The 14,199-nt window shown below is 26.4% G+C and overlaps 1 protein-coding gene across 1 annotated transcript in view; it reads left to right on the top strand.

The window, feature by feature from the left end:
• The first annotated feature begins 247 nt into the window (after positions 1-247).
• Positions 248-14,199, top strand: part of LOC127278673 (tyrosine-protein phosphatase non-receptor type 9) — a 41,996-nt gene continuing 28,044 nt past the window's right edge. The window contains exons 1-4 of the mRNA XM_051300489.1: positions 248-334; positions 11,368-11,601; positions 13,725-13,814; positions 13,955-14,095. Coding sequence (XP_051156446.1) covers positions 302-334; positions 11,368-11,601; positions 13,725-13,814; positions 13,955-14,095 — 498 coding nt within the window. The 5' untranslated portion in view covers positions 248-301. The remainder of the gene's footprint in view (positions 335-11,367; positions 11,602-13,724; positions 13,815-13,954; positions 14,096-14,199) is intronic.

Genomic DNA, 14,199 nt, shown 5'->3' with positions numbered 1-14,199 from the left:
TTAATTGCATTATTACATTAATTTTTTATTAATTAAATAATTTATACTCAAAATATTTCTCTTATATTATATCTTAATCAGTATAATAAACATTATTTAACTCTATGAATAAAAAATAATACATTAATTGAAAATATTGACTAATTTTGACGAAAATTACTTTATTGCAATCTTCTTTTGTGTGTATTATAAAAAAATATTATTGTTGCTATATCACAATAAAAAATACAATGGATAACGTTAGTTTGTATGTCTCGACTGCAGGGAGCGTAATTTTTGTCTAGTTCGTCGTCGAGCCAAAATGGCGGCCGCGTTAACTGTCGAACAAGAACAAGTAAGCAATAATTATTAATTTTCCATTGTTTTTTTATTTTAAAAATAAAACTATTATTACCTTATTTTTCAATAATTATTAAAGAATCAGAGAACATTTTTTACCCACATTTTACATCATTTGAATTAAATTTAAAATTGATAAAAACATACGTCTATATATACAATCACCATAAACTTTTTTCCATCACAACATTTTTGTCGGCTTTACCATTTGTGAATGATTTAATTTTTCATATTTATATTCACTTGTTGTTAGGGGCATAGAAATATTTTTAAAGTATTTCAAAGTGTATATTCTTTTTGTATGGGGCTTTGATAGACCGTGAAAATATTATAACTATACTAATCGATGTCATCCGGTCGCGTCTGCACTTTTCATAAAAAATACTTTATTTTTATTATTAATTAGGCCAACGATTCCAATGAAATTGATGAATTCCAATTCTTTTTTTTGCAGTTTATTAATTTTTAATTAAAACTATTGCATAAACGTATTAAAGACTTTTTTTAATATATATAAAATTTTATTGTTTTTTATAGATCGTTATCTTTTTATATTGAACATGTCATATTTTTGATTTATTTTATTATTGTTATTTCCTTTTTGTTTAGTTCATTATTCGATTATCTTCTTTTTTTGCTATGCTATTTTTATTTACAAATTTAATATTTTATGCATATTTATCTGTAAGCAGATAAACATTTTTCCAAATAAACTATTTTTTTTTTTATTATTATTTTATTAAGAAATTGAGTTCATTAGTTCATAACTTTTCTTAATTTTCATTACTACGTTTTTTTTTAGATTAATTTATTTTTTTGTATATTTCATTTGTTAATTAGGTTTATTATTTTTTTTTAAAGAATTTACTTTTTAATTCCATTTATTATTAATTTGAAACAAAATTTAAATAAAATTAAAATTGTTAAATTTTTGGAGAAAAATAAAAATTGTCTTTTAAAAAAAAGTGAAAAAATTAAAACAATAATATAATAAAAATTTTTCCTATTATATATTTTAAATTTGAATTATTAAAAATTTTAACTAATTTAAATAAACAATTTTTTTCATGAATTTTTGCTATATGAATTATTTAAATTTTAATTATGAATAAGTGAAAAAAAATTGTTTACTCATTTATTAGTAAACTTTACTTAATTTATATATAGAAAAAAGTCACGTCATTAATTCGAATTAGTGAAAATTTAAAAATTTTGCAAAAATTTTTGCAAACAATTGTGAAAAACGGTAATCTTATATTAAGAGGAAAAAATATTCTATTTATAATCGTTGATGTTATTTTCTTATAATAATAAATAAATAAAAAATAAATTCTCTCCATATAATAATTTTATATAATTTTTGTACTTTTTCTTTTTGGGAAAAAAAATTTTTTTTTCTTTTGAATATATGACATAGAAGAAAATTATTTGTTCACACTAAAGATTTTTACGAGAGAAGTGATTTTTTTTCTCTTCACGAAGTTTTGATTAATGCACTTACGGTAAAAAAAAATGATATTCTCTTTCTACATTTCCGTGGCGTAAATATCTTGAAGTCGTCCCTGACAGCATCCTAGACTATATACACTCTCGCTTTAAAGTACTTTAAAGGGTGGGAGGGAAGGGTAACCGGAAGTAAAGCCGACTCAAGTACATTCGAACCCCGAGTCAGCGAAAAATAGAGAAATTCTTTTGTTTTCTATACAATAATCAATAAGAACGATATATATCTCTTCAATGGGAAAAATAGATATCATGAAAATTCTTTTTTTTTTTTGCTAAACTTCAGCCATTAAAATCCATAAGAATCTATATAAATTTTTTTTTACAATTGAAAGAAACTGATAAAATCAAAAAAATATTCATATTTATTTAAACAAAATAATCATTTCTTTATAAGAGAATATAACATTTAATGATGTACTAAATTAAATAAAAACAAATTTTTTTTCAATTGAACAAAATTTCGTTGAATATAAATAACAAAATTTTGTGAATAATTCACATACATACAATTTTTATTATACAAAAAACATTTATTTTTCTAACCAAAAAAAAAAGAAAAAAATTGAAAATATCCTCTTTATTGTACTAAAAATACTTTAACTTCCTACTTCAAAATAATTATTTTTCTCATGAAATTATTTCACTTTCGTTTTTCAATTCTAATACTTTCTAATAAACATGTAATTTTTACGTTTACTTTTACCTTTCATAGAAAAATCTGATGTAACTTTTAATTTTCCTTATTGAAAAGTATTGTTATAGTTTTTTTTATTAATATTATTAGTTATTTTATTATTATTGCTTCCTCAAGGAGGAAGCATTGTAATACCGAAATTTTTCGAACTCGATTTTTTGATGTATCTTTATGTTTTACGACCTTAGGAATCCAAAAATCACATTTTCAAAAAATGTCGTTCCGTGTGTGTGTATATATATACACTACATTTTCATAAATATCTCTAATACATACTATAAGAGCTAAAGGGATAAATTTTTTTTAATTTTAAGTCTCACTGGCGGACAAATAATGAGAGTATTTTGAACTGTATTAATAAAGATTAGGGGAGAGTGGGGAGTTGTGCTCCAGGTTTTGTTTTTTGATCAAAACTATTACATAAATATTTTTTTTTGACTATTCTATTATATATAGAACTTTTAGTATACGTACAAACACAACTTTTGGCATAATTGATTAATTAAAATTCAAAACGGAAATAGAAACTTTGCTTGTTTTTCGAAAATACTGGTTTTATGACTTTTCAAAAACAGTGGGTAGTTGTGCTCCTCTGTTGAAAATTGAAGAAAAAGACATATTGTTTAGAATATTCTTTATTTAAATTATGAAATGTGAAAAAGTAAAATAACTTACATAAAATAAAGTAATAGATAAGATAATAAAAAATTAATTTTAGATAATTTAGATAAAATTATATTATTTTAAAAATAATTGAATGAAACTAGGTAATTAATTTCATTTACAGTGAATACATATGTAAAAAGTCTCATTTCACTGAAGAACAATTTTAAATAGCATAAAACATTCTAATTATTCATAAATAATTCGAAATAAAAATAGAGAGTGCGTATTAGAATTAAAAACTGTTAAATATGATGTGAGGCAGAACTCCCCACTAAAGCTGGAGCACAACTCCTCATTTTCTACATTTACAAAATAGTCATTGAATAATTAATACGTCGAATGTTTATGCGAATTTTTTTTTGTACGTCGAAAGTTATTAATGACAGTTAATTTTTATGCATTAAACATTGTAATCACTTTGAAAATATTAGTGGAAATGATCTAAACATAAAGAGACAAAAAAACTTTTGAAACAAAATTTTAACTCACTATCTGTAAAGACACGAAAAATGCTTCCAAAAATGACGGGTACCACTTAAAAAGTTAATTCTTAACGAGAAAAGAATATGCCAATAGTTGAAATTTGTCATATTAATTGCCATAATAAAAAAATTAAGGTAGAGCACGACTCCCAACGAGGCACAACTCCCCACTCTCCCCTAACTATTATTTTTTTGAATTTAAAAATTTTTGAAAAATCGTTTTTTGCCCATAACTTTAAAAAAATGTTAGGACACCTATGAATATTATTCGTTAATTTTGTAGAGTTTTTTTAAGACACATCTTTTGAGCTATTAGCAAACCTTCTATTGTTATTCTATCCAAAGTTATTGAATTTTTAAAAATTATAAAAAAAACGTTTATTGCTCATAACAAAAAATTATTTGACACCAATAGATATTTAACTCCAGTTTTGTAAAGTTTTTCAAGACACATCTTTTGACCTATTACCGAATATCTTACTGTTATTTTATTCAAAGTTATTAACATTTTAAAATTGAAAAATTTTAAAAAACCTGCACATCATTTTTTCATTTATTAAAAAATCTTTATTATGAACAACTTGGAAAATATTTAAAAACGAATCAATTGATCTATTATTGAACTTTCTATTGTAAAATATTACGAAATTATTGATGTTAAAAATCTATCTCTGCAAACGCCCAAAAAATACAACTTAACACCTTTAAAATTATTATAATACTAAATAAGTTTACCATAAACTGATCACAAAAAATATCCATGAGGAAGCAAAGTGTTCATTTCATAAACACAAAAAGTTCATACTTTAATTTGGCAGCGGCGAGGGGGAATTTGCTTAGGTAGTCAAGTGTACACTATTCCTGTAATAATTGTGTAATAACGTGTAATACCGTGTAATAATGCGTTATTACGGTGCTGTAATAACGCAAAAAATCTGTAATATCTCTGTAATAATGTGTAATACTCTGTAATAACATGTAATAACTTAGTAATAAGGGTAATATGAGGTGTAATACCGGTAGTCAAGTGTACACGTTTTTAACTAGTAAATTCCCCCTCGGGCAGCGGTTTTTATTTTGTAAAAATAAATATTTTGTGAGCAATATTTGGGTATTTTTTCTATTTTTGTTTTCATTTTATCAAAAAGTTTGTTTGTAACTGAGCAAATTTTTTGCATCAGAAAATTCGTAAATTCACTGAACCATAATAGCCGTGTGTGAATGCAATGAATGCACTATTTTTTCTAAAACTACTATACATTGTGTATGGAGGGAGATTTTTGTCGATTTAAAATACGAAAATGACTTTACTATCATATACTCGTGTGCGTCAAACATTGCTTGAATGACATCATATAAATTTTATATCGTTTTGGAAGTATGCGTGCTTCAAAGTTATTATTCCTGCGTCGGATTTACCTATACTTCTAATTATTTTTGTCGCAACCATCATAGTGATAAGAAAGAAAAATCAATGACTTTCAGACAATAAAAATCAATTTTTCATTTGTATATTGTATTTTTATAACAGAAAAGTTTATATACATCAATGAATGAAAATAATCATTTATTTTCGTCAGAGTTTCGAGAGTTTTTAAAATGAAAATTATTTTTACATTCAAAACGGTTTTATATATCTAGCCTTCAATTAAATTCTATAGGTATTGAATTTTTTTACCAAATTTTTTTTACAATAGTTCTTTAACTTTTTTTTGTAAATTGGATTTCTATTTCTATTCTGATGGTGTTTCATATTTTTATTATATTATTTTTGTGCTGATTAAATTACAATTTTTAATAAACTTCGCTAAATTCAAAGCAAGAATTCATACGTTCTTAGTATGTTTGAGAAACACGTCTTCGTAGTATGCATTTAATACTTTAAATGCTTAAGCGCCACGCGTAAATTGTATGAAACCAAAACCTACTACTATTGCAAGAGTCTCATGCTTTTTCAGTATTAGAGTTCTGCAACTGGCGATTACCAAGTTTGAGTCAAGTTAAAGTAGGCGGGCTTAATCGCCAGTTGCAGGGCTCTAATACCGAAAAAGCATGAGACTCCTGCAATAGTAGTAGCTAGGTTTCAGTTTCATACGATTTGCGCGTGGCGCTTATGCATTTAAAGTATTAAATACATACTACGAAAGCATGTTTCTCAAACCTTTTAAGCATGAACACCAATCATACTAATAAAGAGCCCAAAATTTCTTAATAGGGCCCAAAAATAGCCCTAAAAAAGTCCAAAAATATAGTGTATTCCGAATTCTAAATTTTAATTGTGGAGGTGCTGGTTTGATGGATCTCTAATAACGTATGAATTCTGACTAATATTACTAGAATTTCTCTACTATAATAACATGGAAAAGATTCATGCGTTAAACGTATGCCTTATCATGCTATAAAAGCTAGATTTTTCTCTCCATGTATATGGGTGATTCCACGTGAGATTTTCCTGTAAAAAATTTAAATTCAGTTTAATATATGAGGCAAAATTTCTAAAGTGATTCAATAATTCAAAAAAAAATTTCTAACATCGGGCTGCAATTTGCATAATATTTAGTACTATGAGTAAGTACTTCACCCATAAATTATTATTAATTTTTATCAAAAATTGTAGAGGGGGGAGAGGTTTAAAATTTTAGTGAAATATGAACAGTGACTTTTTTTAAAAATCATAACTATTGTGTAACAGGGTGAAAAAAAATTTTAACCTACAGTTAATCTTCCACAATGACGGATCTGCCTAAAATTTCCCCTTCTCTCATCCTTTACTTTGACGGGTGCCTACGTCATACCTCCCGATTACTTTTCCAGGGCTGTCCCTGTACATATATTGTTGTTATTTCTTTTTTTTACCCCTTAAAATGAAGCTTAAAATGTGTGCTTTTAATAAACAAATTAAAAAAAATGTCGTTTTTTGTTTTCGAGATATTAATTAAATTAATTAATTAGGTATAATTAATGTTAATAAAAAATGAATTATTTTGGAAAAAACAGAGTTACCGTAATTCTGAACTTACCAATTGAAATAATAATAATGATTTAAAATAATTAAATTAAATAATTAATTCAAATAATTTAAATACTGTTTAAAAATTGTATAAAAAGTTTATTTTATTTTTTTTATAATTACCGTAAAATGGGGTAAAGTCGGCGTTTGCGGGTAAAGTCGGCCGGCGCTTTTAACACTTAAATATTGTATTTCATTTATTAATTTACATTAATTCTAACTACATTTTTAATAAAACTCGGATTTCTTCTGGAAAAAAGTAATAGTTAAACTTTAAAATGATTTAAAGCGCCGGCCGACTTTACCCCCAAACGCCGACTTTACCCCATTTTACGGTAATTAATTTTTGAAGAAAAATTTTGCAATTTGTACATTTTCATCGTTTTTTTAGTATATTTTTTCCTTTATTTTTATAACTTTAAAATGATACATTCGATATTCGCAGTAAAATTTCACATATTCTTATTTTCAATGATTTTTAAAACAATTATTTTGCCAAAATAGAATGAAATATATGTATATTAAAATTCTAACCACGAGAGAATACGCGGTTTTTATTTATCACAAAAACTTTGATATCCTTACGATCTTTTCAACAATATCCTAGTTTCCCATGTCCTATTATCGGTCACATGTAGTAAATTCATCCTGTATGCATAGCGTGTCAACAGAGATTGACCCATGTTGACCGCACAAAAAGACAGTCTTTTCTGTCCTAAGCAACAACTTTATCTAAGGGAACGTTCACATATGACGTCACACATTAGGGGGTAGGGGGGGTCTTGGTCAAACATGACAAAACGTGACATGGCGTACGGGGGGGCTCAGTTCCTTCGTGATGTCACGAAGTATGTTTACTACTGTTATAGTAGAATTTTGAATTTGATACCTTTTCCCGCGAATCGAATATCAAGGCCCTGTGATGTGTCATGCGTATTATATCATCATATTAGTACTGCTTTATACCATCTTTATACTGCTTTATACATATATCTTTGCTGCAATAATCAGCTGCTAGTTTTAAAAAATTGCTGAGAAAAGATTAAAAATGAACTGCTGTGATTATTAATAATTAAAAATCAAGTATTATTTTTAATAATGAAATTAATTTTCATTGTTGAAAAAATGAGTTATTAAACTTTAAGTTATGAGCCGAAAGTTCTGAACGTTCATATGAACGAAATATTTTTTTCAATCTATAAATTATTAAAAATTATGATGACCATGTGAAATAAAACAGTTAATTAAACAATTATTAAATTAATAACTTCTTTTTAGATATTTTAAACAATATTTTGTAATAAAATTCGTACTTAAAGAAGTATCAAAACAAATTTCGTTCATATGAACGTTCAAAACTTTTAACTTAACTCATCTTTAAGTTTAATAACTCTGTTTAAGCAAAAAATATTTATAAGTATATAATTGCAAGAAAAAATAAATTATTTTTATCAGAAACCCTTTTTATTACATTTAAGTAGTCTTAACATTTATTATTTCTTTAAAAACAATTTTAATGCCTTAGAAAATTTTTAAGATTTAAAAAAAACAAAAAAAAAAGGGGGGGGGTGTTTAAAGAACGTGACGTCCATTATCAAGGCGGTCTTGTCAAATCGTGACAGAGCATGACAAAGGGGGGGTAGGGGTCAAAAAAGCTGAAAATTAGCGTGACGTCATATGTGAACGTTCCCTAAAGTTCAACTGTATTTCATCAGTTCTACACTGAAAAAAAAATTATTTGATTCATATAATCGGTTACTTGACTACTCTCTAAATTTGAATTAGCTAAAATTTCACTGTTTGAATCAGCGAATAAAGTTTTCACTGCAAATAAGCGGTTACAGCTAATAAAATAGCGAAACACGAATCGGCGAACGTCGGTCATTTTCGTCGGAAGATAAATTTATTTTAAAATGGAGTATTCCGCTGATTGAAATAGTTGTTAGTCGCTGATTCGCAGCTGCATACTTATAGCTTTTTCAAATTTAGAGAGTATTATCAATTAAATATTTACTTGAACCAAATAAATTTTATTTGAATTAAATAAACTGCATTTCAGCCAATAATTTCTATACTTAAAACAAATAACATTTAATTGACTCAAATAATAAATATTTGATACAAATAAATATTTATTTGATAATGATCAATAGTAACCGATTATTTGAATCAAATAAATCTTTTTTCAGTATATTTCTATAACATTCCATTTTGATACAGATTATTTCCAACAATTTCTAATGTTTTAAAACAGACCTAACAAAAAAAATTTGGTTGAGCTAACCAAACATTTTTGCTATGCCAACAAAGAACACTCAACCAAATTTTTTGATTGACTCAAACAAATAGTTTGGTTGCTTAAATACCAACAAAATTTGTTTGTTGGCTCAACCCCTTATAATTAAAAATTTTTCCGTGTAAATTTGAATTAGTTAAAAAAACTAATTGTTAATAAAATCTTGGCTGACTTTCTGCTTCAGCGTTTAGTAGAAAAAATAACTTATTATTAGTAAAAATTTACTAATTTTTAATCTAATTGAATTAGTTCAATTAACGCTATATATAAAAGTGAATAAAAGAAAAAGTAAGATTTATTGGCAAATTCATTGCATCACTATTTTTTTTTGCAATAGATGGATGTATAAACTTTTTCTTTGTTATATATAGAAGTAGGGGGAGAACGGATTATTCATATCGAAAGATTCAAGTTAGCAATGATTGAATGATGGCATCATCCTCTCTATATCATGATTGCGGTGCGGTCATATATATATATATATATGTGTGTGTGTGTGTTAGGTATATGATTCATATTTTATTGTCTAAACAGAAATAATTATGATAATCCTTGCTTTGAATTTAGCCGCCAAATTGACACACATATATTCAAGACACGGTCGTTTTATATAAATGAGCCGCCCCTGACCGGAAGCAAAAGAGAGAGGGAAGAACCGGTAGACCGGAAGCAATATCGGCATCCGTGGCATGTGCCATTAAAACATCTTCTTCGTTCTGTATTGTCGATCGGAAAGTCGATTCGAAAGTGTAAAAGGAAACGTGTGTCGGGCGTGAGTGCATTAAATCGCAAAAAAATAACATGTACTAAAAATTTTGAAAATTATAATTTTGAAACAGTATTTTTTAATTTAGTTAATTAATTAATATTACCGTATGGATGTATTGATTACAAAGTAATTTTTTTTTAAAAAAAAAGAAGGAGATGTTACATATTTATAAATTTTATGAAAAATTAAATTTTTCGAACGTACGTTTAAGTAGTTTTTAATTAAAAAATTTTTACATAATAAAATATGTAAAATGTAAAAATTAATGTATGTAATTTAAAAAAAATATTGGAGCACTGTATATTGTTAAACGAATCAAATTTCTGACAGTTTTTTAAATATATAATTTGACAATCGAAAAAACGTGTTGAGCATAATTACGATAATTATTTAATTAAATAATTGAGAATTAATTAATTTTTTTTGCTACAATGGATCATTCTTTGTGCTGTGTGTGCAAATATTTACAACAAATTAATAAAAAAATGGGGAAAGTGGCTCGAAATTTGCGCTTAAGATACTGCAATGTGAGTTAATTATTCGAAACTTTCACAAACGAACAATGTCAGGAAAACTGAGTCACTTGAAAAAAAATACTAATTATCAAACTGTAATTATTATTTTCCCATTGAATTTTGTCAAATAATTTACAACTTTTAAACGATTTTTTCAATATTAAAAAATTTTTTTTTGAATAGTATTTTTCTATTTGTATGTTTATTTTTTTTTAATTTAAATATTAATAACATTTTTATACGCTTTTTTAAAAATAAGTTTATTTTTTTTTTTTTTTTTGAAGAATCAATTATGTTTTGCTGTCATTTACAGTGTTTTGGATTTATCTCTATAAATGAAATATTAAAAAAAAGCAATTTACACATTGAATTTTTTCTTTCTCAAAATATCGGATAAAGTTTATCTCGTTTTCATGCTTCAAAGTTCGAAAGTTCCACTAATCCCAATTCCATATTAAAACTTTCCAAAGTTCTTTTTTTTCGTCTCCAAATTCTATATAACAGGATGACAATCTCTTCTTACAAAAGTTTTGCATCAACTTCTTTTTAAATGTTTTTTTTTTCAATTATTTTTATTTATTTTATTTTTTTTCAAATATGTTTATATTCTTTTCTTTTTCTTTATTAAATTAAAAATTAAATGTTTTTTTTATTTATTTCTGTGTCTTCTGAAATTTTCGTTTTTACACATTTAATTAATAATTTAATATTTTAATATTTAATTAATATTACACATACTCTTGGTGAAATATTACAATGTAATATTGAGATATTTTGCTTTAAGAAAAAAAAATCAAGCCAGTGGGAATCGAACACCGAACCTAATTCTCACAAGTCGGAAGTCTTATCCAACAGACTAATACAGTTTTGCCTCTATGGGGCTAGCAATAAAATTGGTCTTACCCCTTTTCTAACCTAATTATTTACTATTTTTCGCAATTACTTATTTTATTTAACAAAAGAAACATTTTTAATTTCTACTATTTGCTAAAAAAAAAAGTCAGGAATAAAAACCACTTATGAGAAATGCAATATAGAAAAAAGAAAAAACGGTTTTAATTAAATGAAAACTGTAATTTCCTTTTTCCAGGCAACAAAGGAATTTATAGAGGCAGTTAACAAGTGTCGGGCAGGTCGACGAGCAGGTCCAGTGTCATGGAGCACAGCCGTAAAGTTCCTAGCTGCTCGAAAATTTGAAGTTGCTAGAGCTTTAGCACTTTACGAGCAGCATGAAGCTACCAGGAAACGAGAAGGTTTAGCACTTTTGCAACCCACCCAAGAACCACTTTTAAGCGAACTACGCACAGGAAAATTTACAGTTTTGGTACGTTAAGAGAAAAATTTCCTCATTCTTTTTTTTCTCTCTGTGAGGTGCATATATAAATTATTCCTAAAAATCACATTATTTCCAATTTTTAGTGTTTCAAATTTAATTATTCGGAAATTATATATATATAAAAATTTAGCCGTATAATATTTGGTTCACTGGAAATTTTAATTAATATTAGTTTTAGGAAATATTAAAGTGCATCCACTTTCTCTCTTCCTCTATATAGAGTCAGAATTTCTCAACTGAATCACCTAAAATTGACAAATTTAATTTCAATTGTTTAACTTTAACAAAACTTTTTTTTGATGTGCGATTCCAGGTGAGATTTTGACTTTTTCGGAGTAGGTTAACCGATTGCAATGAAACTTTGGAATTTTGTTATATATATTAAAACTAATCTTTAACGTAAATTGCAGCTTAAAATATTTGTTAGTTTATGAGATTTGCAATAATACCAAAAAAAATTTAAACTGCTATATCTTCCGTTCTAATAATCGGATTGAGGTCTACCTTTTTTTAAAATGTCAAGGAAAATGAGAGGAATATATCTCTTTTAGAACAATTTTTTATAATTTTACAACTAAAAAAATTATTAAATAATAATTGAGGAGCCAGGAGGAACAACTCGCCGAGCGCTCGGCTGGACGCTCTAAAGCCAGTCAAACGACCCAAAATGTTCGAAAAATTGAAATTCGAAATTTTGATATTTAAAATGTATTACCCTGTTTGATATAAAAAGGCGCATCTTTTTTTTCTTTGACTTTTTTTCATAGGACAAAAACCGTTGATATTAAATGCAAAAAACTGAAAAAAAATTTTTTCACGTATTTCATTAAATTTTTTAAACTTAAATCGTCTTTGACGAAAAAAAGTCTGTGGGGAACTTTAAAATTAAAAAAACTTCCAGTGAGATATTTGTTTATCATAATATAAGAAAGTTTTCTGGAAATTTTCAAATTGATTCATTTATAAGTTTTGAAAATATTTAAGTGTTTTTCCAAAAAACGGCGACGCGCTAGCGAGACGTCACGCGGAGCGAATCATTTACAGTCGCTTGAAAAAACGTTTTATTAATACTTAACTTTTTGAATTGAAATAAAATAAGTTGAAATAGATAATATTAATATTATTTTCGTTTTATTATAAAATTGGAATTTTAAGAAGTGAATCGATTTGAAAATTTCCAGAAAACTTCCTTATATTATGATAAACAAATGTCTCACTGAAAGTTTTTTTTAATTTTAAAGTTCCCCACAGACTTTTTTTCGTCATAGGTTAGAAAACGCGATTACCGACCGTTCACTATTTATAATTAATTATTATTAAAAAATAAATAATTCTTTAATTTTTTATTATTCTATCGTCTTCTATGTACCCTAATAAGTGATTCGTGGACTAAATTGGCTACGTGAGAATGCTGCGTGCGCAATGTCGTCTGCGCGTCAACTAGCAGAAATCGCAATTGTTTATACTCGTAAATTATTAAAATTAAATAAGTTAAACTTGCATTTACAATTGGATTCCTTTGGAACATTAAAGGAAAAACAGGTAAGATAATTTTAGCGTTTAAGTGATTGAATTTTAGATTGTCGCGTGAAATTTTTTCAATTATTATTTAATAATTTGTTTAGTTGTAAAATTATAAAAAAATTGTTCTGAAAGAGATTTATTCCTCTCATTTTCCTTGACATTTTAAAAAAAGGTAGACCTCAATCCGATTATTAGAACGGAAGATATAGCAGTTTAAATTTTTTTTGGTATTATTGCAAATCTCGTAAACTAACAAATATTTTTAAGCTGAAATTTACGTTAAAGATTAGTCTTACTATATATATAACAAAATTCCAAAGTTTCATTGCAATCGGTTAACCTACTCCGTAAAAGTCAAAATCTCACCTGGAATCGCAGTGATCTAACATTTTCAGAAACTTATTTTGATCACTTATTAGTAGTGAAAAACATAATATTAACAATTAATTATACTTTTTGAAAATATTTGATGATCCTTTTTAGAAATTCTGACCCTATATATATATATATATATATATAAAAACGAAAAATTTTTGCTCAGTTTTTTATTAGAAAAAAAAAATTACTATTTTGCTTGTATGCTTTAGCCTTCGAGAGATGCGACTGGAGCAGCCATAGCTATATTTACAGCACATTTACATCTCCCCCAAAATACCACACATCAGACTACCTTACAGGTGCGCAGATTAGATAGTGCAATCGCTAATTATTCTTTGTTTAATTATTCTTTCGTTGCGCGCTCATTTAGTTTGCTAATTATAATTTTTTTTTTATTATTATGATTATATATAGTCCACGATAAAATTATATTTCACAGGGTGTCGTTTATCAACTTGATGCCGCACTTGAAAGTACAGAGACACAAAGGCACGGATTAGTCTTCATTTACGATATGTCTGACAGTAAATACCAAAATTTTGATTACGACTTGTCTCAAAAGATTCTCACACTGTTAAAGGTAAGTTGACGCATTCTCTCTCTCTCACTCTCTTTGCTATTGACATTCCTTATGAATGCGACATCCTTTGATAAATATTTTTGCCTTTACGCCAGAAAAGAATT

The sequence above is a fragment of the Leptopilina boulardi genome, unplaced genomic scaffold, assembly GCF_019393585.1.
Source record: "Leptopilina boulardi isolate dan_hultmark-lab unplaced genomic scaffold, ZJU_Lbou_2.1 LbouV2_210, whole genome shotgun sequence".
Taxonomy (NCBI): domain Eukaryota; kingdom Metazoa; phylum Arthropoda; class Insecta; order Hymenoptera; family Figitidae; genus Leptopilina; species Leptopilina boulardi.
The sequence above is the reverse complement of the archived record's forward strand: the minus strand, read 5'-3'. Positions and strand labels throughout refer to the sequence as shown.